General features: G+C 47.4%; 1 protein-coding gene across 1 annotated transcript; it reads left to right on the plus strand.

Annotated features, from left to right (window-relative positions):
* Positions 1-726: 726 nt before the first annotated feature.
* LOC311132948 (sodium-dependent neutral amino acid transporter B(0)AT3-like) lies at positions 727-27,096 on the plus strand. Its single transcript, XM_084166341.1, has 13 exons — positions 727-1,060; positions 5,809-5,949; positions 6,144-6,281; positions 10,513-10,694; positions 11,246-11,356; positions 17,009-17,121; positions 17,304-17,432; positions 17,636-17,792; positions 17,929-17,997; positions 18,518-18,653; positions 18,854-19,013; positions 19,593-19,755; positions 26,890-27,096. Exons 1-13 carry the CDS (start codon positions 889-891, stop codon positions 27,091-27,093), a joined length of 1,875 nt encoding a protein of 624 aa, XP_084022467.1. The 5' UTR covers positions 727-888; the 3' UTR covers positions 27,094-27,096.
* The last annotated feature ends 348 nt before the right edge of the window (positions 27,097-27,444 follow it).

Raw genomic sequence — 27,444 nt, forward strand, 5'->3', positions numbered from 1 at the left:
ACATGACTATTTATTGCCTACCAAGCGGGCCTCTCACCTGTAAGGACCTTACTACACAGGACTTCTTAAAAATACAGCTACGACCGTAAGTGACTTTTAATAGCCAGTTAGGAGAGCATTTCCGCTAACCCTAACCCTTTTCCTAACCTTAACCTAATTCTCCTAACCTGCTATGTTAATTATCCTAACCTGCTGCATAAGTTCTCCTAACCTGCTAAGACAAGGAGGCTGCTGGAAAACTACAGGGACATGGGAAAACACTGGAGAATCGTTAAGAGTTCCCTCACACATTGACCATTAACCCTAATTAGCTACTGTAACTTTACACTCTCATCAGATCTTATTTTGGCGCTTTTGACTTAGACCCTGTGACCCCTATGCAACAGTGTTGCTTCTGTCCATCTCCTTGCCCCAAAGCTGGATTCAACCAGGGAACCTCTCTTAAACACACATCGACATCTGTCACCCACGAAGCATCGTTACCCCGTCACTCCACAAAAGCAGAGCAAGGGAAACAACTACTTCTTGGCCTTTAGAGCGGGTGACGTCAAACGATTGAACTGTACTAGTGAACCGCTAACTAGGTAGCCATTTCACATCGGCTACACCTACTGAACACCACCCTACTGGAAAACTACAGTGGGACACGGAAAAACACTGGAGACTCATAGAGCGCCCTCACACATTAACCATGTGTTTCAGATCAGACACTGGAGTAAAGATACAAACACCCAACCGGTGAATTCAAGTGGACAACAGAACAACTGTGTTCCCTCTGTAGAATAAACATAGGTTCAGAGTGCTAGGACCTGTGCTAAAACACACTGGACTAAACTGCAAACCAGAGCTTGATCTACTACTGAGCTAAACTACTGCTGAGAGCTGAGGATGCCTGAGGAGGGTATGGAGGAAACCAAGGGGGTAGAGGAGGAAACCAAGGGGGAAGAGGAGAGACCCAAGTGGAACAACAAGGCAGAGTATCTGCTGACCTGCATTGGCTTTGCTGTTGGAGTGGGCAACGTGTGGCGTTTCCCCTACCTCTGCCAGATCTACGGAGGGGGTATAGATGCTTTTACACATCTTTTCTTTTGTTTTTCACTCCAACTTTGTTCATGTTAAGCAACTCCTCCGGAGACCTGAGTGGTTGTAGGATTTGATGACATAACTCGAGTTATTTAACATTTTAACTTAAAAGGAGAAGTTTATTTTACAACCTGAATCTACATTTTAAAAAGTAAATTCCATGTTATCGAATGGTCCAGACACTTATTTTGCGATTTCAATTGGATTTGAGAAGATTACACCACTCGCGATACACTTCCTCATTGCTCGTTCTGCAGTACGGAAAAAAACATGAACAAAGGCTCCAAAAACACCCAAATACTTCCCTTCAGAAATGTCAAAGCTCTCAGTACACACGAAATTGTGTCATTCTGAACTTTACCCGCAACGTTACATTCCATTTTGTTGCGACTCGAGCGATACCTCTCCGTCCAGTTTGGAATGACACAATGAGATGGTGTACAACATCTAAAGACCTGCATCACTATACTATATCTTGTGGTTTCTGTCCATGTTTTATCAATATGTACTGTACAGACCAACTAGATAATGTTTGAGGATACTTGGCAGGCACTTCTGTACAGAGGAACTTACAGTAGTCAAACATTATCTACTCCGTTTATATATCTGAATACATAATGAACAGAAACTGCGTGATTGTGGCTTAGAAGGGTTATCTGAGATATGTCAGCCACTGCCAGTCTTCTATTCTCATTGGCTCTACTACAACACCAGGCTTCTATTCTCATAGGCTCTACTACAATACCAGGCTTCTATTCTCATAGGCTCTCCTACAATACCAGGCTTCTATTCTCATAGGCTCTACTACAACACCAGGCTTCTATTCTCATAGGCTATCCTACAATACCAGGCTTCTATTCTCATAGGCTCTCCTACAATACCAGGCTTCTATTCTCATAGGCTCTCCTACAATACCAGGCTTCTATTCTCATAGGCTCTCCTACAATACCTGGCTGATGTTTAGGTCTTAAACACAATCACTATGCTAGGGTTTAACACTGGAAGAGCACTATGCTAGGGTTTAACACTGGAAGTGCAGACGACATCTTTGGAAAGTCATGTGAATTTAAAATTGTAATATCTCTGCCATTTTAAAGTCACGTCCCTCTCAGTCTGACGTTTCCTACAAAAATATATTTAACACACTGACGTTGTTAGAATTTCAATATCACAAACATTATGTTTTATAAGCAGTTTTGGAGGCCATGCCATTTTCCCCCACTGCCCTTCCTTCACCCGACAGTTGGCTGCCCATCCAAACTTCACCTACTATATAAAACAAATTTCACACATAGGCCTATAATAATAGATGCAGCCTAAAGACTAGATTAAATTGACAATAGTCAACAATTATCAATGTTGTTGTGAATGAAGAGACTGACGAACAGCACAGCGTGTAATAGACAGAAAAGATCAAATATACTTTTTGCAAATCAGACTACAGATGTTCATGTAGGTCAGACGTTTATTTTGAGTTTATGGCACATGGTATTCCTGGCGGTCTCCCATCCTGGTACTAACCAGCCCCCCCAGGTCCCTTGGCTCATCTCTGCAACTCCTCCATGGGCTCGGGAGAGGCGAACGTCGAGTCATGCGTCCTCCGAAACATGACCCACCTGGCCGCCTACTTCTTATCACACTGATCGCTTAATCCGGATGTCAGCCGCACCAATGTGTCGGAGGAAACCCAGTTCGACTGATGACCGGGGCTTGCAGGCGTCACAAGGAGTCGTTAGAGCACCATGAGCCAAGGAAAAAGCCCCACCGGCCAAACCCTACCCCGGACAGCACTGGGCCAAACCCTCCCCCGGACAGCACTGGGCCAAACCCTCCCCCGGACAGCACTGGGCCAAACCCTACCCCGGACAGCACTGGGCCAAACCCTCCCCCGGACAGCACTGGGCCAAACCCTCCCCCGGACAGCACTGGGCCAAACCCTCCCCCGGACAGCACTGGGCCAAACCCTACCCCGGACAGCACTGGGCCAAACCCTCCCCCGGACAGCACTGGGCCAAACCCTCCCCCGGACAGCACTGGGCCAAACCCTCCCCCGGACAGCACTGGGCCAAACCCTCCCCCGGACAGCACTGGGCCAAACCCTCCCCCGGACTGCACTGGGCCAAACCCTCACCCGGACAGCACTGGGCCAAATCTCCCCCGGACAGCACTGGGCCAAACCCTACCCCGGACAGCACTGGGCCAAACCCTACCCCGGACAGCACTGGGCCAAACCCTCCCCCGGACAGCACTGGGCCAAACCCTACCCCGGACAGCACTGGGCCAAACCCTCCCCCGGACAGCACTGGGCCAAACCCTACCCCGGACAGCACTGGGCCAAACCCTACCCCGGACAGCACTGGGCCAAACCCTCCCCCGGACAGCACTGGGCCAAACCCTACCCCGGACAGCACTGGGCCAATTGTGCACCGTCCTAGGGGGCTCCCGGTCACGGCCGGTTGTGACACAGGCTGGGATCGAACCCCAGGCTGTAGTGGCGCCTCAGCACTGCGGTGCAGTGCTTTTGACCGATGCGGCACCCAGGACCCTGGACGTTTTGATTTCTATAACCTATCAGAAAGAGCATATTCTAAAGTTTTGAAAAGACCAACATTTGCCAAACAACTCTCAAAATTGAGCAGATTGGGATCTATTTCAAAATATCACTTTTATAGAATAACTGCAATTCCATGCGTTCCACAGCAGCATATAGTCTATGCTATAAGCACAGAACATAATAAAACAAAAACTATGCTATTCTGTTCTTTTGAAATACATTTTCTTAGTTTCATAACGTTTCTTAAGAACTGCCTAAACAAAATAATATTGGATTATGGTGTATATTAACACTTGCAGTGTTTTTAGTGTTTTTTAGTTTTTACATATAGCCTATAGTAACATTAACTAATTAAAATGCTATTGTGCACTTTGAAATAGTTTGCTTTTTAATTCTAATGTTACGTAAGACCATAAACAGAACCAAAGGATTAGCATATACAACATTTATTTAATAATAATAATAATAATATGCCATTTAGCAGACGCTTTTATCCAACGCGACTTATTAGGCAGTTAGTGTTGACGCCCCAAAGACACAGCATCAGCCTGAACTGGGATGCCTCGAGGCTTGGCTGTTCTACTGTTAACCCTTATCCCAACCAGGGGCTATGGGGGAGGGTATCGTAGACCTGACTGTATATCTGGGTCTACTGGTCAACTCCCGGATCAATGAGGTCACAATGTCAAGTTTACATTGTGGTCCTCTTGTAGCTCAATTGGGAGAGCACGGCGCTTGTAACGCCAGGGTAGTGGGTTCGATCCCCGGGACCACCCATATGTTAAAATGTATGCACACGACTGTAATTCGCTTTGGATAAAAGCGTCTGCTAAATGGCATATCATTATTACATAAAGCTCTAGTAGTGTTCCATGGATTGGAGGTTAATTTATTCAGACCTGACCCAAATCCATTACAATTTAAAATGGAGGCCAATATGTCACATAAGAAAGAACTGTGTACATTTAAATGAGAATTTGTATGGTTTTCATGAGTAAAATAAGTAACTGGCCTATAAGGTTTGAGGTTATACGGTTAGGGAACAGCTACTGAACATCTACAAACTGTTACCCCTGATCAAAAGCCTGGGGACAACTTCATTCTACTCTGACCTGGTTTCACATTGGACCCGTCTGTCCAGTCCCCCTCTCCTCTCCCCACGTGCGTTCCAGTTCCCTTACCTGATAGCCCTGGCAGTTAGCCTCTTAAGGTTCCAGGGTTTAAGTTTAGGGTTAATGGATAGTTAGATGAAATGTTGTTGACAGTTAGTTCAACATCTACTGAACATCTCTTTCCCCAGGTGCGTTCCAGTTCCCCTACCTGATAGCCCTGGTGTTTGACCCGTGTCCCCTCTCTCCTCTCTCCAGGTGCGTTCCTGATCCCCTACCTGATAGCCCTGGTGTTTGACCCGTGTCCCCTCTCTCCTCTCCCCAGGTGCGTTCCTGATCCCCTACCTGATAGCCCTGGTGTTTGACCCGTGTCCCCTCTCTCCTCTCCCCAGGTGCGTTCCTGATCCCCTACCTGATAGCCCTGGTGTTTGACCCGTGTCCCCTCTCTCCTCTCCCCAGGTGCGTTCCTGATCCCCTACCTGATAGCCCTGGTGTTTGACCCGTGTCCCCTCTCTCCTCTCCCCAGGTGCGTTCCTGATCCCCTACCTGATAGCCCTGGTGTTTGACCCGTGTCCCCTCTCTCCTCTCCCCAGGTGCGTTCCTGATCCCCTACCTGATAGCCCTGGTGTTTGACCCGTGTCCCCTCTCTCCTCTCCCCAGGTGCGTTCCTGATCCCCTACCTGATAGCCCTGGTGTTTGACCCGTGTCCCCTCTCTCCTCTCCCCAGGTGCGTTCCTGATCCCCTACCTGATAGCCCTGGTGTTTGACCCGTGTCCCCTCTCTCCTCTCCCCAGGTGCGTTCCTGATCCCCTACCTGATAGCCCTGGTGTTTGACCCGTGTCCCCTCTCTCCTCTCCCCAGGTGCGTTCCAGTTCCCCTACCTGATAGCCCTGGTGTTTGACCCGTGTCCCCTCTCTCCTCTCCCCAGGTGCGTTCCTGATCCCGTACCTGATAGCCCTGGTGTTTGACCCGTGTCCCCTCTCTCCTCTCCCCAGGTGCGTTCCTGATCCCCTACCTGATAGCCCTGGTGTTTGACCCGTGTCCCCTCTCTCCTCTCCCCAGGTGCGTTCCTGATCCCCTACCTGATAGCCCTTGTGTTTCAGGGTCTGCCTCTGCTCTATCTGGAGCTGGCTATTGGACAGAGGCTCCGCATGGGCAGCATCGGAGTCTGGAACTCCATATCACCCTACCTGGGAGGACTAGGTAGGTGATGAAACCTTGATGAAGACAGCTTAGCTGTTGAAACGATGGTTGAATAAATTATTGCATCAGAGTCACTGTGCAGCTTTTTGTCTTTCCTCAGGAGTAAGTGGGCGGCTAAAACTAACAGCCAGACAGGGAACGTCCCCTACTAGCTGTTGTTCAGTGTTTCTGATCTACTATCCTGTGTCCATCAGGTGTAGCCTCTATGATGGTGTCCTTCTGTGTGAGTCTGTTCTACAACACTATCGTGGCCTGGGTACTCTGGTACCTCTTCAACTCCTTCCAGGAACCCCTGCCCTGGAGCCAATGTCCCCTCAACCACAACAACACAGGTACAGAGGCTTGCGAAAGTACACTGCTCAAAAAAATAAAGGGAACACTTAAACAACACAATGTAACTCCAAGTCAATCACACTTCTGTGAAATCAAACTGTCCACTTAGGAAGCAAAACTGATTGACAATAAATTTCACATGCTGTTGTGCAAATGGAATAGACAACAGGTGGAAATTATAGGCAATTAGCAAGACACCCCCAATAAAGGACTGGTTTTGCAGGTGGTGACTACAGACCACTTCTCAGTTCCTATGCTTCCTGGCTGATGTTTTGGTCACTTTTGAATGCTGGCGGTGCTTTCACTCTAGTGGTAGCATGAGACGGAGTCTACAACCCACACAAGTGGCTCAGGTAGTGCAGCTCATCCAGGATGGCACATCAATGCGAGCTGTGGCAAGAAGGTTTGCTGTGTCTGTCAGCGTAGTGTCCAGAACATGGAGTCGCTACCAGGAGACAGGCCAGTACATCAGGAGACGTGGAGGAGGCCGTAGGAGGGCAACAACCCAGCAGCAGGACTGCTACCTCCGCCTTTGTGCAAGGAGGAGCACTGCCAGAGCCCTGCAAAATGACATTCAGCAGGCCACAAATGTGCATGTGTCTGCTCAAATGGTCAGAAACAGACTCCATGAGGGTGGTATGAGGGCCCGACGTCCACAGGTGGGGGTTGTGCTTACAGCCCAACACCGTGCAGGACGTTTGGCATTTGCCAGAGAACACTAAGATTGGCAAATTCGCCACTGGCGCCCTGTTCTCTTCACAGATGAAAGCAGGTTCACACTGAGCACACGTGACAGAGTCTGGAGACGCCGTGGAGAACGTTCTGCTGCCTGCAACATCCTCCAGCATGACCGGTTTGGCGGTGGGTCAGTCATGGTGTGGGGTGGCATTTCTTTGGGGGGCCGCACAGCCCTCCATGTGCTCGCCAGAGGTAGCCTGACTGCCATTAGGTACGGAGATGAGATCCTCAGACCCCTTGTGAGACCATATGCTGGTGGGGTTGGCCCTGGGTTCCTCCTAATGCAAGACAATGCTAGACCTCATGTGGCTGGAGTGTGTCAGCAGTTCCTGCAAGAGGAAGGCATTGATGCTATGGACTGGCCCGCCCATTCCCCAGACCTGAATCCAATTGAGCACATCTGGGACATCATGTCTCGCTCCATCCACCAACGCCACGTTGCACCACAGACTGTCCAGGAGTTGGCGGATGCTTTAGTCCAGGTCTGGGAGGAGATCCCTCAGGAGACCATCCGCCACCTCATCAGGAGCATGCCCAGGCGTTGTAGGGAAGTCATACAGGCACGTGGAGGCCACACACACTACTGAGCCTCATTTTAACTTGTTTTAAGGACATTACATCAAAGTTGGATCAGCCTGTAGTGTGGTTTTCCACTTTAATTTTGAGGGTGACTCCAAATCCAGACCTCCATGGGTTGATAAATTTGATTTCCATTGATAATTTTTGTGTGATTTTGTTGTCAGCACATTCAACTATGTAAAGAAAAAAGTATTTAATAAGATTATTTCATTCATTCAGATCTAGGATGTGTTATTTTAGTGTTCCCTTTATTTTTTTGAGCAGTGTATATATAGAGAGAGAGACAGCGAGAGAGACATACAGTGGGGAGAACAAGTATTTGATACACTGCCGATTTTGCAGGTTTTCCTACTTACAAAGCATGTAGAGGTCTGTCATTTTTATCATAGGTACACTTCAACTGTGAGAGACGGAATCTAAAACAAAAATCCAGAAAATCACATTGTATGATTAAGTAATTCATTTGCATTTTATTGCATGACATAAGTATTTGATACATCAGAAAAGCAGAACTTAATATTTGGTACAGAAACCTTTGTTTGCAATTACAGAGAACATACGTTTCCTGTAGGTCTTGACCAGGTTTGCACACACTGCAGCAGGGATTTTGGCCCACTCCTCCATACAGACCTTCTCCAGATCCTTCAGGTTTCGGGGCTGTTGCTGGGCAATACAGACTTTGAGCTCCCTCCAAAGATTTTCTATTGGGTTCAGGTCTGGAGACTGGCTAGGCCACTCCAGGACCTTGAGATGCTTCTTACAGAGCCACTCCTTAGTTGCCCTGGCTGTGTGTTTCGGGTCGTTGTCATGCTGGAAGACCCATCTTCAATGCTCTTACTGAGGGAAGGAGGTTGTTGGCAAAGATCTCGCGATACATGGCCCCATCTATCCTCCCCTCAATACGGTGCAGTCGTCCTGTCCCCTTTGCAGAAAAGCATCCCCAAAGAATGATGTTTCCACCTCCATGCTTCACGGTTGGGATGGTGTTCTTGGGGTTGTACTCATCCTTCTTCTTCCTCCAAACACGGCGAGTGGCGTTTAGACCAAAAAGCTCTATTTTTGTCTCATCAGACCACATGACCTTCTCCCATTCCTCCTCTGGATCATCCAGATGGTCATTGGCAAACTTCAGACGGGCCTGGACATGCGCTGGCTTGAGCAGGGGGACCTGCTATTTTGTTGCCTTACAACCTGTAATTAAAATGGATTTTTTGGGGGTTTGTATCATTTGATTTACACAACATGCCTACCACTTTGAAGATACAAATTTTTTTTTTTGCGAAACAAACAAGAAATGAGACAAAATAAACAGTAAACTTGTGCGTGCATAACTATTCACCCCCCCAAAGTCAATACTTTGTAGAGCCACCTTTTGCAGCAATTACAGCTGCAAGTCTCTTGGGGTATGTCTTTATAAGCTTAGCACATCTAGCCACTGGGATTTTTGCCCATTCTTCAAGGCAAAACTGCTCCAGCTCCTTCAAGTTGGATGGGTGCCGCTGGTGTACAGCAATCTTTAAGTCATACCATAGATTCTCAATTGGATTGAGGTCTGGGCTTTGACTAGGCCATTCCAAGACATTTAAATGTTTCCCCTTAAACCACTCAAGTGTTGCTTTAGCAGTATGCTTAGGGTCATTGTCCTGCTGGAAGGTGAACCTCCATCCCAGTCTCAAATCTCTGGAAGACTGAAAAAGGTTTCCCTCAAGAATTGCCCTGTATTTAGCGCCATCCATCATTCCTTAAATTCTGACCAGTTTCCCAGTCCCTGCCGATGGTGTTCTCGGGGTGATGAGAGGTGTTGGGTTTGCGCCAGACATAGTGTTTTCCTTGATGGCCAAAAACTCAATTTTAGTCTCATCTGACCAGAGTACCTTCTTCCATATGTTGGGGGAGTCTCCCACATGCCTTTTGGCCAACACCAAACGTGTTTGCTTATTTTTTTCTTTAAGCAATGGCTTTTTTCTGGCCACTCTTCCGTAAAGCCCAGCTCTGTGGAGTGTACGGCTTAAAGTGGTCCTATGAACAGATACTCCAATCTCTGCTGTGGAGCTTTGCAGCTCCTTCAGGGTTATCTTTGGTCTCTTTGTTGCCTCTGATTAATGCCCTCCTTGCCTGGTCTGAGAGTTCTGGTGGGCGGCCCTCTCTTGGCAGTTTTGTTGTGGTGCCATATTCTTTCCATGTTTTATTAATGGATTTAATGGTGCTCCGTGGGATGTTCAAAGTTTCGGATGATTTTATAACGCAACCCTGATCTGAACGTCTCCACAACTTTGTCCCTTACCTGTTTGGAGAGCTCCTTGGTCTTCATGGTGTTGCTTGCTTGGTGGTGCCCCTTGCTTAGTGGTGTTGCAGACTCTGGGGCATTTCAGAACAGGTGTATATATACACTGAGATCATGTGACAGATCATGTGACACTTAAATAAAGTCCACCTGTGTGCAATCTAAATAATTATGTGACTTCTGAAGGTAATTGGTTACACCAGATCTTATTTAGGGGCTTCATAGCAAAGGGGTGAATACATATGCACGCACCACTTTTCCGTGATTTAATTTTTTGAAATGTTTGAAAACACATTTTTTTATTTTTTCACTTCATCAATTTGGACTATTTTGTGTATGTCCATTACATGAAATCCAAATAAAAATCCATTTAAATTACAGATTGTAATGCAACAAAATAGGAAAAACACCAAGAGGTTGAATACTTTTGCAAGGCACTGTATGAATCGCTATATAAATCCGATCAATTATTATTATTATTATTATTATTATTATTATTATTAGTTAATTCTAGCTCTTTGTTCATTTGTCAGGGACCATGCACAGTTTGTAGGTTGGACCACAGTTGAAGAATGAACAGCAAGTGTACATTATGTAATTTGACCAAAGTAAATGATCATTTGATCCAGGGTACGTGGAGGAGTGTGTAGAAAGCACGCCGGTCAACTACTTCTGGTACCGCCAGACCCTGAACATCACTCCTAACATGGACACCAGTGGCTCTCTACAGTGGTGGATGGTGGTCAGCTTAGCTACCGCCTGGGCTATCGTTTACATCTGTTTCATCAGGGGAATCGAGACCATCGGCAAGGTGAGGCAGACAGTGTGCTGCATTTTACCTCTGGGGGGTTAAAGCCCGGTACAGATACAGCCAAGATGGTTTCATGCAATTTTAGAACAAAGTTTGCTCAATCTGAACGCTCTAGTTGGAGTTACCAAGATTTAAATATTTAACTAAAAGACTTGAGACGAGATGGATCTGTTTAGCCAGAAAACAGTGTGCTGACGTTCTGTGTTTAGCCAAGCAGAGAGCTAGGTAGCTATTTTACTGCAGTTAGGTAGCCTAGCTTGCTGATATTTCTCTGACAAGTCAACAAAGTGTTTCTGATGCATGTATTTCATGATACTAGTTTGCTGCAACACCTTCCTGTTTCAAGTTTCATCACGTCATTGTAAAGAGGCACCGATAACCATGGAAAAGGTGTCAACCCCATGTCTCTGAAATGCCCTGTCAGCTGTTCTACAACACAACATTCTAAAAGTAACCAACATCTGCCAACTTTAGAATGTTGATCTTCGTTGGAGTTTGTTGTGGCAAGCGGCTGCAAAAAATATGCCCTTCCATCACCTGTCTTATTACAGGCTGTGTATGTAACAGCAACGTTCCCCTACCTGGTCCTGACCATCTTTCTGGTGAGAGCCCTGACCCTACCTGGAGCTTCTCAAGGTCTAATGTACCTGTTCACACCTGACGTGAGTCCTGTGTATGTGGTTTTGAGTCTGTGTGGTTTTGAGTCTGTGTGTGTGTGTGTGAGGATGGCTGGATCTCAAACCGAACACTTTGAGCACTCGATATGCGCGTTCACGAGTCAATCTCAAACGCTAGTTGTTCCACTGCACCATTTTTGCAGAGGAGGTCTTAGTAATGCGATTGCACATCTACGTAAGGAGTTTAGTGTATTTTGGAAGTTTGATCATGTCCACTAAAACTTGTCCATTAGCTTACTAATAAGCCTGTCACTTTATATGAAACGAGAGAGAAGCTAACCAGATAGTGCAACCCTTCTATTGGCTAGCTAGCTACTGTAGTAACATTATCACAATGAGCTAATGAAGCAGCAAACGGCTTGCTCTGCCCCGAGTCAGTACAGTACCGAGTCTGCTCTGCTGCTGCGCTGTGCGTTTAGCTGACCCAAAGTTACAACATACACAAAAAAAAATGTATGCACGCATGACTGTAAATTGCTTTGGATAAAAGCGTCTGCTAAATGGCATATTATTATTATTATTATTATTATTACAATGTAGCTTTTGTGTGCTCTGGAAACATGCTGAAGTACATTTACATTTTAGTCATTTAGCAGACGCTCTTATCCAGAGCGACTTACAGGAGCAATTAGGGTTAAGTGCCTTGCTCAAGGGCACATCGACAGATTTTTCACCTAGTCGGCTCGGGGATTAGAACCAGCGACCTTTCGGTTACTGGCACAACGCTCTTAACCACTAAGCTACCTGCCGTCAGTACGGACTGACTGCTTCATCAGCAAGCTATCAAACTATCGTAAATAAGTGACAAGCTACATGCTGTTTATCACTGCAGCGCCCAACATCCTTAGCTAGCTAGCTAGCTAACTTTACATCCCTTTGTGTGTCAATGAAGCTAGCTAGCTAGCTAGCTAGCAGCAGGCTACAACCACTGAGCTTATAAAGGCTACAATAAGCTAAAATCAGCTGATGAAAGCACTAGCGACCGATACACTTGCAAATATTTTGTGCAGGAGTAGAGATGTCATTTTGTTTTTACAACTTTTTCCACTGTCCATTGGAGTACGCATCTGTGTCTGTCCGAGTGCCTGTTTCATATCGAGTCATGCTACAAGACATGTCAAGGAGACAACGCTCACAAATTAATTTAGGAATATTGACAAATAGCAGTTGGGACGTCAAGTGCGCATCGTCTCAATTGTCATTTTGCCCAAAACACTTGCAGACTTGAGCGATTACTATCAAACACATCAGCAAGTGGCCACTCCAATCTAATTTAATTTGTCACATGCTTTGTAAACAACAGGTGTAGACTAACAGTGAAATGCTAACTTCCCAACAATTCAGAGAGAAAAATATAAAACGAATAGAAAGACAATAACACACGGAATAAATACACCATGATTAACGATGACTTGGCTAAAAACACGAGGTACCAGTACTGAGTCGATATGCCAGGGTACGAGGTAATTGAGGTAGATACACTATACAGTACATCTACACTGAACAAAAATATAAACGCAACGTGCAACAATTTCAAAGGTTTTACTGAGTTACAGTTCATATAAGGAAATCAGTCAACTGAAATAAATTAATTAGGTCCTAATCTATGGATTTCACATGACTGAGAATACAAATATGCATCTGTTGGTCACAGATACCTTTAAAAAAAAAAAAAAGCAGGAGTGTGGATCAGAAAACCAGTCTCCTTCACATACAGTTGATCAGACTGTTGATTGTGACCTGTGGAGTGTTGTCCCACTCCTCTTCAATGGCTGTGTGAAGTTTCTGGATATTGGCAGGAACTGGAACACGCTGTCATACACGTCAATCCAGAGCATCCCAAACATGCTCTATCAAATCAAATGTGTCACATTCGCCGAATACAACAAGTGTAGACCTTACAGTGAAATGCTTACTTACAAGCTCTTAACACTTATTTTATTGCCATGGTTAGCTGTTCAGGAGTCTTATGGCTTTGTGGTAGAAGGTGTTAGGAAGCCTTTTGGACTTAGACTTGGCCCTCCGGTACCGCTTGCCGTGCGGTAGCAGAGAGAACAGTCTATGACTAGGGTGGCTGGAGTCTTTGACAATTTTTAGGGCCTTCCTCTGACACCGCCTGGTATAGAGGTACTGGATGGCAGGAAGCTTGGCCCCAGTGATGTACTGGGCTGTACGCACTCTGTAGTGCCTTGCGGTCGGAGGCCGAGCAGTTGCCATACCAGGCAGTGATGCAACCAGTCAGGATGCTCTCGATTGTGCAGCTGTATAACTTTGTGGATCTGAAGACCCATGCCAAATCTTTTCAGTCTCCTGAGGGGGAATAGGCTTTGTCGTGCCCTCTTCACGACTGTCTTGGTGTGTTTGGACCATGATATTTCGTTGGTGATGTGGACACCAAGGAACTTGAAGCTCTCAACCTGTTCCACTACAGCCCCGTCGATGAGAATGGGGGCATGGCCGGTCCTCCTTTTCCTATATTCCACAATCATCTCCTTTGTCTTGCTCACGTTGAGGGAGAGGTTGTTATCCTGGCAACACACGGCCAGGTCTCTGACCTCCTCCCTATAGGCTGTCTCATCGTTGTCGGTGATCAGACCTACCACTGTTGTGTCATCGGCAAACTTAATGATGGTGTTGGAGTCGTGCTTGGCCATGCAGTCATGGGTGAACAGGGAGTACAGGAGGGGACTGAGCACGCACCCCTGAGAGGCCCCTGTGTTGAGGATCAGCGTGGCAGATGTGTTGTTACCTACCCTTACCACCTGGGGGCGGCCCGTCAGGAAGTCCAGGATCCAGTTGCAGAGGGAGGTGTTTAATCCTAGGGTCCTTAGCTTAGTGATGAGCTTTGAGGGCACTATGGTGTTGAACGCTGAGCTGTAGTCAATGAACAACATTCTCACTCAGGTGTTCCTTTTGTCCAGGTGGGAAAGGGCAATGTGGAGTGCAATAGAGATTGCATCATCTGTTGGGTGCAGTATGCAAATTGGAGTGGGTCTAGGGTTTCTGAGATAATGGTGTTGATGTGAGCCATGACCAGCCTTTCAAAGCACTTCATGGCTACAGACGTGAGTGCTACGGGTCAGTAGTCATTTAGGCAGGTTACCTTAGTGTTCTTGGGCAAAGGAACTATGGTGGTCTGCTTGAAACATGTTGGTATTACAGACTCAGTCAGGGAGAGGTTGAAAATGTCAGTGAAGACTCTTGCCAGTTGGTCAGCGCATGCTCGGAGTACACGTCCTGGTAATCCATCTGGCCCTGCGGCCTTGTGAATGTTGACCTGTTAAAAAGGTCTTACTCACATCGGCTATGGACAGCGTGATCACACAGTCGTCCGGAAAAGCTGATGCTTCACTGTTGCTTGGTGACATGTCTGGTGAAGTTGCTGGAAATTGGCGGTAACTGGAACATGCCGTCGTACACGTAGATCCAGAGCATCTCAAGCATGCTTAATGGGTGACATGTCTGGTGAGTATTCAAGCCATTGAAGAACTGGGACATTTTCAGCTTCCAGGAATTGTTTACAGATCCTTGCGACATGGGTCCGTGCATTATCTAGCTGAAACTTGAGGTGATGGCGGCGAATAAATGGCACAACCATGGACTTCAGGATCTCATCATGGTATCTCTGTGCATTCAAGTTGCCATCGATAAAATGCAATTTTGTTCATTGTCTTTCACTTCTGCCTGCCCATGCCATAACCCAACACCCACCATGGGGCGCTCTGTTCACAACATTGACATCAGCAAACTGCTCACCCATCAGTGTGCTGATGTCAATGTCGTGAACAGAGCGCCCCATGGTCTGCCATCTGCCCGGAAAAGTTGAAACCGGGATTCATCCGTGAAGAGCACACTTCTCCAGCGTACCAGTGGCCATCGAAGGTGAGCATTTGCCCACTGAAGTCGGTTTACGATGCCGTACTGCAGTAAGGTCAAGTCCCATGTCAGTACTTTGTTGAAGCACCTTTGGCAGCGATTACAGCCTCGATTCTTCTTGGGTATGACGCTACAAGCTTGGCACACCTGTATTTGGAGAGTTTCTCACATTCGTCTCTGCAGATCCTCTCAAGCTCTGTCAGGTTGGATGGGGAGAATCGCTGTACAGCTATTTTCAGGTCTCTCCAGAGATGTTCGATCGGGTTCAAGTCTGAGCTCTGGCTGGGCCACTCAAGGACATTCAGGCACTTGTCCCGAAGCCACTCCTGCGTTGTCTTGGCTGTGTGCTTAGGGTCTTTGTCCTGTTGGAAGGTGAACCTTCGCCCCAGTCTGAGGTCCTGAGCGCTCTGGAGAAGGTTTTTATCAAGGATCTCGCTGTACTTTGCTCTGTTCATCCCTCGATCCTTACTAGTCTCCCAGTCCCTGCCGCTGAAAAACATCCCCACAGCATGATGCTGCCACCACCATGCTTCACCATAGGGATGGTGCCAGGTTTCCTCCAGACGTGACGCTTGGCATTCAGGCCAAATAGTTCAATCTTGGTTTCATCAAACCAGTGAATATTGTTTATCATGGTCTGAGAGTCCTTTAGGTGTCTTTTGACACACTCCAATCGGGCTGTCATGTGCTTTTTACTGAGTAAGACATTTTTTGGTACCCTTCCCCAGATCTGTTCCTCGACACAATCCTGTCTCGGAGCTCTACAGACAATTCCTTTGACTTCAAGACTTGGTTTTTGCTCTGGCATACACGGTCAACTGTGGGACCTTATATTGACAGATGTGTGCCTTTCCAAATCATGTCCAATCAATTGAATTTACCACAGGTGGACACCAATCAAGTTGTAGAAACATCTCAAGGATGATCAATGAAAACAGGATGCACCTGAGCTCAATTTTGAGTCTCATAGCAAAGGGTCTGAATACTTATGTGAATAAGGTATCTGTTTTTATTTTAAATACATTTGCAAACATTACTAAAAACCTGTTTTCACTTCGTCATTATGGGGTATTGTGTGTAGGTTAATAATTTTTTTTTAGGAATAAGGCTATAATGTAACAAAATGTGGAAAGAGGAGTCTGAATACTTTCCGATTGCACTGTATATTATCCATGTCCTTGTTCAGCCACGACTCTGAAAAACATAGGATTTTACGATTCTTCAGGTCCTGTTGATAGGATAGTTTCGAACAGTCCAGTTTGTTCTCTAGTGATTGTACGTTCACCAATAGGGTAGAGGCGGTTTATTTACTTGCCGACGTAGTTTTATCGGGGTGCCGGATCGTTCCGGATCGTTCAGCACCGTCTCTTCCTCTTTTGAGTCCCGAGGATTAGGGCCTTAGGGTCTGGAATGGTCCAGAATGACCAGGGCGTCCACAGCTGCCGACTCTTTAAAGTAGAACTCTTCATCCAAATCGAGATTAGTGATCGCTTTTCTGACGTCCAAAAGCTTTTTTCTGTCATAGAAAATGCTGACAGAAATATTATGTAGAAAACAAAGTTAAGATCAGCGTAAAAAAAGGGTGATAGGGCTTAAGGGCCAAGTGTTCAGTTTGAGATTTAGCCTGAGTGAGAAAGAGAGAGACCGAGAGAGAGAGACAGAGAGAGAGACAGAGAGAGAGGGAAAGTGACGTGTCTTGACGATCCACCTCAATTGTAATAATGTAATAATATGTGTGTTTCTGCCTGTGTGTCTCATCAGTGGGAGATCCTGAAGAACCCCCAGGTATGGCTGGATGCTGCCACTCAGATCTTCTTCTCTCTGTCAGTGGCCTTTGGTGGACTCATCTCATTCTCCAGTTACAACAGCCTCAAGTAAGCCCAATGGTCAATCATTATTAGTAACATCAACCATTCTTGGTCCAGCAAGTCATTCGTCCCCCCCAAGGCAGGTTATTTACCATATCGTTCACCTCCCTCGACAATCCTCCCTCGCTGTTCCGCCATTGACCAAGAATTTGCATTCCCTTTGTTTTCTTGTCTGTGTGTTTTGTCAGGAATGACTGTGAGAGGGATGCTGTTGTAGTGGGGGTTATAAACAGTGCCACATCTATCTATGCCTCCATCCCCATCTTTGCCATCCTGGGATTCAAGGCTCACACCAACTATGTCACCTGTCTGAATGGGTAGGTGTGATACAATATTTAGTTTATTTGGCAACATTTGCGCTAGCTAAATCATAAAACTATCCCCATTTAGGCCTACAGTTTACATTCAAGTTTCATTTAACCTTTATATTCTACCTTCTGGGTTTGATATCCTCTGGAAAAGCAGATGCAAACTCAACCAAAACAAATGACCAATATGTTTCTTTTGTTGTAACTTACAGTAACATCTTAGCACTGACCAATGAGTTTGAGATTAGCGACATGAACATAACGGTTGAAAACTACGACCAGTGGTTTGACTCTTTAAATGGGACACATCCAGCTAGAGTATCCGATCTCAACCTGAAGACGTGCGACCTGCAAACCTTCTTGGATCAGGTACTATGCTCAGGAGTTAAACTACCTCAGGGTAAAAAACTACCTCAGGGCAAACATGGGTTGAGTCAAGTTGTTATTGAATTTACACACGCTGCATCAAAGAAGCTAATTGGTTGTCTTGTTTTCCTCAATCCAGAGTGCGTCTGGTACTGGGTTAGCGTTCATCGTGTTCACAGAAGCGGTGATATCGATGCCTGGCTCTCAGGTATGGGCTGACCCTTTGTTTTATTTTTGTATTACTTCTTTTAAAAAAACTATGGTTCAAATTCAGAGACAACTCTGCGTGAAATCCAGTTAAATACAGCTGGATTTGATTCAATTCCTGTCTGTTTGACCAGGTGTGGGCTGTGTTGTTGATGTGATTCCTGTCTGTTTGACCAGGTGTGGGCTGTGTTGTTGATGTGATTCCTGTCTGTTTGACCAGGTGTGGGCTGTGTTGTTGATGTGATTCCTGTCTGTTTGACCAGGTGTGGGCTGTGTTGTTGATGTGATTCCTGTCTGTTTGACCAGGTGTGGGCTGTGTTGTTGATGTGATTCCTGTCTGTTTGACCAGGTGTGGGCTGTGTTGTTGATGTGATTCCTGTCTGTTTGACCAGGTGTGGGCTGTGTTGTTGATGTGATTCCTGTCTGTTTGACCAGGTGTGGGCTGTGTTGTTGATGTGATTCCTGTCTGTTTGACCAGGTGTGGGCTGTGTTGTTGATGTGATTCCTGTCTGTTTGACCAGGTGTGGGCTGTGCTCTTCTTCGTAATGCTGTTCAGTCTGGGTCTGTCCTCCATGTTTGGTAATCTGGAAGGCGTCCTCACGCCCCTTCATGACCTCAAACTGGTGCCCAAGTGGATGCCCAACGAGCTGTTCACAGGTAAAAGCCAACAAGGAAATGAACTGATTTTCTAATGTTTCGATATTGAATAATTTTGGGCTTAGTTTAGCCCTTGCCAATGTGTGACGAATAACTGTTCTTTTGGGAATTATCTTAACGCCGTCTTTGGGAATTATCTTAATGCCGTCTTTGTTTTCTCTGTCTCTCCCTCCCTCACTCCCCACTTTCTTTCTCTCCAGCAATAATCTGCCTGGTAATGTTCCTGTTGGCTCTGATATTCTGTCTGGGATCAGGGAACTACTGGTTGGAGATCTTTAACAGTTACGTGGGCTCCATTCCTTTTCTCATCATCGCCTTCTTTGAGATCATCGCTGTGGTCTACGTCTACGGAATAGGACGGTAAGAGCCTCACAATACTACAGTTGTCCTGGTTTGATCTGTAGTGAGTATCTTCCCACTGGGCACACACGCTGGCTGAATAAACGTTGTTTCAGCGTCATTTCAATGAAATTACTTTGAACCAACGTGGAATAGACGTTGAATTGACGTCTGTGCCCAGCGGGTGGTCTTCAGAATGGGGCAGATTGCTAGGAACCTCTGAGGAACATGTCTGTCTCCCCATATGCACATGCCTGTCTATTGTTTTGTCTATTAAACGTTTAAATATAAATATAGTGGTTGTTCACCTTATCTTTAGGTTCAGCATTTTCCACAACTTGAGCAAATGTACGATTCCTCTGACACAATCCACTTGTGACCGACTGGGTTTTGATCCTGGGTCATCTGCAAGTGCTTGATCCTGGATCATCTGCAATTATTGAACCACGGTTATCTGCAGTTCTTAGGCAATAGCTTGGGGAGTTACTCTTTCATCTGTTCCTCTTCCATCTCTTCTTCTTTCTTCTGTGCTGAACCTGTAATGACGAGCATGTTGTTTTAAAAAGCCTCTTCTGACTCTCCCCGTTTCTGTCTCCGTAGGTTCAGTGATGACCTGGAGTTCATGACAGGACGTAGACCCAACATCTTCTGGAAGGTCTGCTGGTTGGTCATCAGCCCTCTGATGCTGGTCGTCGTGTTGATGGCGTATGTTGCCGTCCAGGCCCAGAAACACCCCACCTACCCAGCATGGAATCCTGACTATGTAAGAGCAACCTTTTCAAACCTCACCTCAGGAACCCCCAGAGTTGCACCCCCCCTTTTGCCCAAAGAACAGCCTGAATTCAGATCAGCTTTAATATTGAAGATAGATTGTGGCTTCAATCAACTGAATTGTCTGCATCATTTCCAATTCCATATTTTGTTACGTTACAGCCTTATTCTAAAATGGATTTCTAAAAACCTCTTTTTCCTTTCTCATTATTGATGAGAGAAAAAACTACATTTAGTAACGTAACAAAATGTGAATACTTTCAGAAGGCAAAGTATATTTACTTTACATTTGTTGTTTTGTTTATTTTTTTTGTCAGCTACCGTCAACCCGTCCCATCTATCTCTGAAAACTATCCAGTTTTGTTTTCTAATTGCCATATATTCTTCAACCGTACTGTGATGCTTCACAAAAGTTCTGAACCTTTCTATTCTCAAAGTTTCTACAGATTGTAAATGTCACGGATTCTGCCGAGGCTGCTCCTCCTCCTAGTTCGGGCAGGCTTCGGCGTTCGTCGTCCCCGGAGTACTAGCTGCCACCGTTGAATGTTTCTATGTTTGATTGCTTTTGTCTGTCTATTACACCTGTGTCCGTTTGTGTCTGATTACGTGTTCTATAAGTTGCCTGTTTTGTATTGGTTAGGTTGTGTGTTGTTTTTCGCCTGTCCGTAGTGCTGCGTGTTTTTTTCTCTGTTTTGTTGTTTTACGCATAGTTGCGTAATTGCTCGCCTCTGTTGTTTCGAGGCCGTTCATTGTATCTTTGCCTTGTGGTTCACAAGTAAACTTTGTTGGACTAAGCTTCGGTGTCCTGCGCCTGACTCCCACACCACATACACCTCAGCCTTGACAGAACAACACACCAGTATGGAGTCAGCAGGAGCAGTGGCGGCACCCAAGTCGCTGGAGGATCGGATCAGCGACCAAGACACCATGATCCGGCAACTTGGGGCCGCCATGAACGAGGTGTCCAACACTCTGCGCCGGTTGGTTACGGGAGAGGTGCCCACGCCTTCTCACACCATACCATAACCAACGGCCAGTCCTCCTCTCTCAGCACCGGAACCCAGTGGCATTCGGCTCTCGCTTCCGAGGGCATATGATGGTTCTGCAGCCGGGTGTCAGGGGTTCCTCCTGCAGGTGGAACTCTACCTGGCCACCATACACCCAGTGCCCTCGGGATACGAGAGCGTCCCCGCCCTCATCTCCTGTCTATCCGGCAAGGCGTTGGAGTGGGCCAACGCCGAATGGAGGGGAATAGACGCCGCTACCATCACCTAAGCGGAGTTCTCCCGCCGCTTCAGGGCTGTCTTCGATCATCCACCTGAGGGGAAGGCGGCGGGGGAGCGTCTGTTCCACCTCCGACAGGGGAAGTGGAGCGCACAGGAGTTCGCCCTGGAGTTCCGGACTCTAGCGGCGGATGCGGGGTGGAATGAGAGGGCCCTCATCGACCATTACCGGTGTAGCCTACGAGAGGACGTTCGTCGTGAGCTGGCCTGCAGGGACACCAACCTATCCTTCGACCAGTTGGTGGACATCTCCATCCGTCTCGACACCCTGCTGGCTACCCGCGGACGTCCCGAGTGGGGGTCGTCCATTCCACCCTCCAGCACCTCCGAGCCGATTCCCATGGAGCTCGGAGGTGCTGGCGCTAGAGAGAGGAGGAGAGAGAACCCGAGGGGGGCCATCCCCTGCACCAACTGTGGCCGTGGAGGACACACCGCGGCCAGGTGCTGGGGAGGGTCTCCTGGGAGAGGGGACAACAGGTCACGCACTGGGGAGTCATTCCAGGTGAGTAGGCGCCCCACTTACCCAGAGCTCTCTGTTGGTCACATGTGTATACCTGTGAGATTTCCACAGGTGGGACCTCATTCCCAGCATAAGGCGCTAGTAGATTCAGGCGCAGCTGGGAATTTTGTTGATCGTGCATTTTGTTATAGGTTAGGAATTCCCCTTCGGCCGGTAGAAGCCCCCTTTCCTGTTCATGCCCTAGACAGCCGGCCGTTGGGGTCGGGGTTGATCAGAGAAGTCACAGCACCACTTAAGATGACGACGCAGGGGGGTCATGAGGAGATCATTCAGTTTTATCTGATTGACTCTCCTGCGTATCCCGTGGTGCTGGGGCTTCCCTGGTTAAGCGCCCATGATCCTACCATTGCGTGGCAACAGAGGGCTCTTATGGAGTGGTCTGCCCAGTGTGTAGGGAGATGTCTAGGTGTTTCCTTAGGGGCGACCTCGGTAGAGAGTCCGAACCAAGTGCCCGCAATGCGCATTCCCCCTGAATATGAGGATTTAGCACTTGTGTTCAGCAAAACGAGGGCAACACGGCTACCACCTCATAGACAAGGGGATTGTGCGATAGATCTCCAAACAGGAGCGGCACTTCCGCGGAGCCGTGTGTATCCCCTGTCTCAAGAGGAGACAGCGGCTATGGAGACTTACATAGCCGAGTCCTTGGCACAGGGATACATACGGTCCTCCACTTCCCAGGTTTCCTCGAGTTTCTTTTTTGTGAAGAAGAAGGACGGGGGTTTGCGCCCGTGTATTGATTACCGTAGTCTCAATCAGATCACGGTTAAGTACAGTTACCCTCTTCCACTGATTGCGACTATGACAGAATCATTACGCGGAGCGCGGTTCTTCACAAAGTTGGATCTCAGGAGCGCGTACAATCTGGTGCGCATTAGGGAGGGGGATGAATGGAAAACAGCATTTAGCACCACCTCGGGTCATTACGAGTATCTCGTCATGCCATACGGGTTAATGAATGCTCCTGCAGTCTTCCAATCCTTTGTTGACGAGATTTTCCGGGACATGCATGGGCAGGGTGTGGTAGTATACATCGACGACATCCTAGTGTACTCTTCTACACGAGCCGAGCATGTAGCCCTGGTGCGCCGAGTGTTGAGGAGACTGTTGGAGCATGACTTGTATGTCAAGGCAGAGAAATGCTTGTTCTTCCAGGAGTCCGTCTCCTTTTTGGGTTATCGGTTGTCCGCGTCTGGTGTGAAGATAGAGGTGGACCGTGTGTCGGCCGTGCGTAATTGGCAAACTCCAACCACTGTAAGAGAGGTGCAGCAGTTTTTGGGTTTTGCTAATTACTACCAGAGGTTTATCCGGGGCTTTGGACAGGTTGCAGCTCCCATTACGTCCCTGCTAAAGGGGGGTCTGGTTCGCTTGCAGTGGTCAGCTGAGGCGGACAGGGCATTTGTCAAACTGAAAAACCTGTTCACCTCGGCTCCGGTGCTGGCGCATCCGGATCCCTCTTTACCATTCCAAGTAGAGGTAGACCCGTCCGAGGCCGGTATTGGGGCAGTCCTGTCGCAACGGTCCGGCACGCCACCTAAGCGCCGCCCCTGTGCGTTCTATTCTAAGAAGCTCAGCTCGGCGGAGCGTAATTATGACGTAGGGGACAGGGAGCTGTTAGCTGTAGTCCAGGCCCTAAAGGTGTGGAGGCATTGGCTTGAGGGGGCTCAACACCCTTTCCTCATTCTGACTGACCACCGTAACCTGGAGTACATCCGGGCAGCTAGGAGATTGAACCCTCGTCAGGCTAGGTGGAACATGTTCCTGACCCGGTTTGTTTTTAAGATCACATACATCCCAGGGTCCCAGAACGGTAAGGCAGACGCCCTGTCCCGGCGGTATAACACAGAGGAGAGGTCCATTGAGCCTACTCCCATACTGCCGGAGTCTTGTCTGGTGGCTCCGGTGGTGTGGGAGGTCGATGCGGAGATCGAGCGGGCACTGCGTACCGACCCTACTCCCCCAGAGTGTCCTGTGGGGCGGACGTACGTTCCGCTCGAGGTTCGTGATCGCCTTATTTATTGGGCTCATACATCACCCTCCTCTGGACATCCAGGTATTGGCCGGACAGTGCACTGCCTTAGCGTGAAATACTGGTGGCCAACGTTAGCTAAGGATGTGAGGGTTTATGTCTCCTCCTGCTCGGTGTGCGCCCAGTGTAAGGCACCTTAGACATTTGCCCAGGGGAAAGTTACATCCCCTACCCGTTCCACAACGACCATGGTCCCACCTCTCGGTGGATTTTGTGACCGACCTACCCCCCTCCCAGGGGAATACCACCATTTTGGTCGTTGTGGATCGGTTTTCCAAGGCCTGTCGTCTCCTCCCAATGCCGGGTCTCCCTACTGCCCTACAGACCGCTGAGGCCCTATTTACCCACGTGTTCCGGCACTATGGGGTCCCCGAGGATATTGTGTGTGACCGAGGTCCCCAGTTCACCTCCAGAGTCTGGGGGGCGTTCAAGGAACGCTTGGGGGTCTCGGTGAGCCTTACCTCGGGGTACCACCCAGAGAGCAATGGGCAGGTTGAACGAGTCAACCAGGATGTGGGTAGGTTTCTGAGGTCCTATTGCCAGGGCCGGCCGGAGGAGTGGTCTAGGTATATCCCCTGGGCAGAGATGGCCCAGAACTCTCTCCGCCACTCCTCCACCAATTTAACACCTTTCCAGTGCGTTTTAGGGTATCAGCCGGTCCTGGCACCTTGGCACGAGAGCCAGATCGAGGCCCCTGCGGTGGATGAGTGGATTCGGCGCTCGGAGGAGACGTGGGACGCTGCCCATGTCCATCTGCAGCGGGCCATCCGTCGACAAAAGGCGAGCGCCGATCGCCACCGCAGTGAGGGACCGGTGTACGCACCGGGAGATCGAGTCTGGCTCTCGACTCGAAACCTGCCCCTCCGCCTGCCCTGCCGGAAGCTGGGTCGGCGGTTTGTGGGGCCCTTTAAAGTCCTGAGAAGATTGAACGAGGTGTGTTACAGGTTACAACTGCCTATTGATTACAAGAATATTAACCCCTCGTTCCATGTGTCTCTTCTCAGGCCGGTGGTAGCTGGCCCACTCCAAGAAGATGAGATAGGAGAGACCCCTCCGCCCCCTTTGGACATCGAGGGGGCCCCGGCGTACAGGGTCCGGACCATCTTGGACTCGAGGCGCCGGATGAGTGGTCTCCAGTATCTCGTGGAGTCGGAGGGGTATGGTCCGGAGGAACGGTGCTGGGTGCCTAGGAGGGACATCCTAGATCCATCCCTCCTGACTGAGTTCCACCGTGGGCATCCCACGCGCCCGGGTCCGAGTCCTCCTGGCCGTCCCCGAGGCCGGGGTCGGCGTACTGTCACGGATTCTGCCGAGGCTGCTCCTCCTCCTAGTTCGGGCAGGCTTCGGCGTTCGTCGTCCCCGGAGTACTAGCTGCCACCGTTTAATGTTTCTATGTTTGATTGCTTTTGTCTGTCTATTACACCTGTGTCCGTTTGTGTCTGATTACGTGTTCTATAAGTTGCCTGTTTTGTATTGGTTAGGTTGTGTGTTGTTTTTCGCCTGTCCGTAGTGCTGCGTGTTTTTTCTCTGTTTTGTTGTTTTACGCATAGTTGCGTAATTGCTCGCCTCTGTTGTTTCGAGGCCGTTCATTGTATCTTTGCCTTGTGGTTCACAAGTAAACTTTGTTGGACTAAGCTTCGGTGTCCTGCGCCTGACTCCCACACCACATACACCTCAGCCTTGACAGTGAATTAAGGATAAACATTTTTGCTAAGAGTATTATTATATTATTGATCGATTGACTATGACTTTTCAAATCACCCGGCAGTGCTATTTATAGAGTTAGCTCCAGGTAAATATTGCAATTCTTCAGCCATTCCTGAAGCTGCAACCAAAAACAAGTTACATATCGGCAGTACCAAAACAAATGATCTAATGATCACTCCCCATATATATATATAAAACCTTCTATTGGTTGCAAGAATTGTTGATTATTATTTAAATAGAAAAACGAAGTTTTGAATCCGGCGTTGTTTTGTGTATCAGTTCATAAACCATGTGCCATCGAATCGGTACATCGAAAACCTAAACTATTTTGCAACCTGTACGGGGCAGCTGTCGTTTTTTTTTTGTCCTTAAATGAAACTGGTATACTTTTTTTTTTTTATCACAATTGTCTTTAACCAATTTCCGTAAAACATTGCCAAATTATTTTTTTTGCAGGCAACATACCACAAATCCTATGTGAATCAGGTATTATTGTAGGCTATGACGGCCATCTAGCATGGAGGAGGAAATAGTCCAAAATAAATAAATAAATAAAAATATCCAGGAGCACAGACTCACCTAATGATAAAGGCAGTGAATATACACCGATGCTCTCTGCTATAGTGCCAATAAACTAGGCTATTGAGCCGAGAGCTAGTTGAGAATTTTGATAGGTTAGAATTCTTTTTCCAGCGATTGTATTTTGAAACATTGCGATATGCCTAGGCCTATTTGAGATGAATTTCACTGACAGCCGCAAATCAATAAATCAGACATGCTGCGCTCGCTCCCCAAATTGGGCGCTTCCCAACTGGAGGTTATGCTCTGGCCTTGTGATTTAAAACAATCCCCAGCTATTTAAAAAAAAAAGAAGCTAATGATCCTCTTTGGCTTAAATCATACTCTCTGGTGTATTGTTTTGAATGATTTTATGTGTGTATAGACAGGAGTAATTATATAATTTTGGCAAGTTCAATTAAAATGTACTTAAGTCTATTGGAAGAGCCGCCTACGGTTGAATTTGAAAGTTCAAATCAGGTGTGACAGTTCTGGAATAGATCAAATACATTGAATGGCTGGCAGTCCTCGAGGTCTGTGGTCCTCTGTAGCTCAGCTGGTAGAGCACGGCGCTTGTAACGCCAAGGTAGTGGGTTCGATCTCCGGGACCACCCATACACAAAAATGTATGCACGCACGACTGTAAGTCGCTTTGGATAAAAGCGTCTGCTAAATGGCATATTATTATTTATATTATTAGGAGAGGTTTTGAAAAAAAGCTGTGTTAGATAGCTACGTCAATATATTTCAGGAACATTCTGTATTAGTGTGAAGCATTTCTCTGCTCAGATCAGCTAGGCTGTAGGTGTCAATTTAAGAGGTTCAATAGTAGTGTATGATAATTGTTCCTACTAGTAAAGGGGACTTGGGTTTCAGTTGAGAGACAGCCACAGTCAGACGGACACGTAGTGCACTGCTTATTATGTGAGTACTAACAGCCTACAGGGAATAGGGTGTCATTTGAGATATGCCCTGTGAGATATGTCATTTGTTGCATGGCAATGAAGTTGTCTGATTCTGTCTGTGCAGGTGAACTTCCCCGACACAGAGGTTCTGCCGTATCCAGACTGGGTGTTTGCCATCTGTGTCCTGCTGTCTTCAGTCCCAGTTATCTCCATCCCCCTCGTGGCCATCTACAGACTCATCTGCTGCATGTCAGGAAGACACTCTAAAGACAATCTCCACAACGATCCGAATCCCTACGCCAACGAAGGCTACGTCGTAGAGCGCTAGACCCTAAAAGATACTGTGCTTCCTGTTTGAGCTTTTATTGTAAGCAGGAATCAGGAGGATATAACTATGGTCAGATTTGCCAAAGGGAGGGAGAGCCTTGTATGCTTGTTCTGTGGTTGGAGTTAAAGGTGATCAAGAGTTTTGTTGTCTCTAGTTGCACAGGAGACATGCTGGTAAAAATGAGGTAAAACGGATTTCAGTTTCCCTTGCATTAAAAGTTTCCCTGCATTAAAATCCCCGGCCATGAGAAGCGCCGCCTCTGGATGAGCATTTTCTTGTTTGCTTATGGCCCTCTACAGCTCGTTGAGTGCGGTGTTAGCGCCAGCATCAGTTTGTGGTGGTAAATAGACG

Source organism: Coregonus lavaretus (genome assembly GCF_964263955.1).
Source record: "Coregonus lavaretus genome assembly, chromosome: 7".
Taxonomy (NCBI): domain Eukaryota; kingdom Metazoa; phylum Chordata; class Actinopteri; order Salmoniformes; family Salmonidae; genus Coregonus; species Coregonus lavaretus.

Coding starts and splice junctions, on each gene's coding strand:
- LOC311132948 (XM_084166341.1), top strand. CDS start 889: ATGCCTGAGGAGGGTATGGAGGAAACCAAGGGGGTAGAGGAGGAAACC. Junction 17,122..17,303: donor TCCAGTTACAACAGCCTCAA/GTAAGCCCAATG, acceptor GTGTTTTGTCAG/GAATGACTGTGAGAGGGATG. Junction 19,014..19,592: donor TACGTCTACGGAATAGGACG/GTAAGAGCCTCA, acceptor CTGTCTCCGTAG/GTTCAGTGATGACCTGGAGT.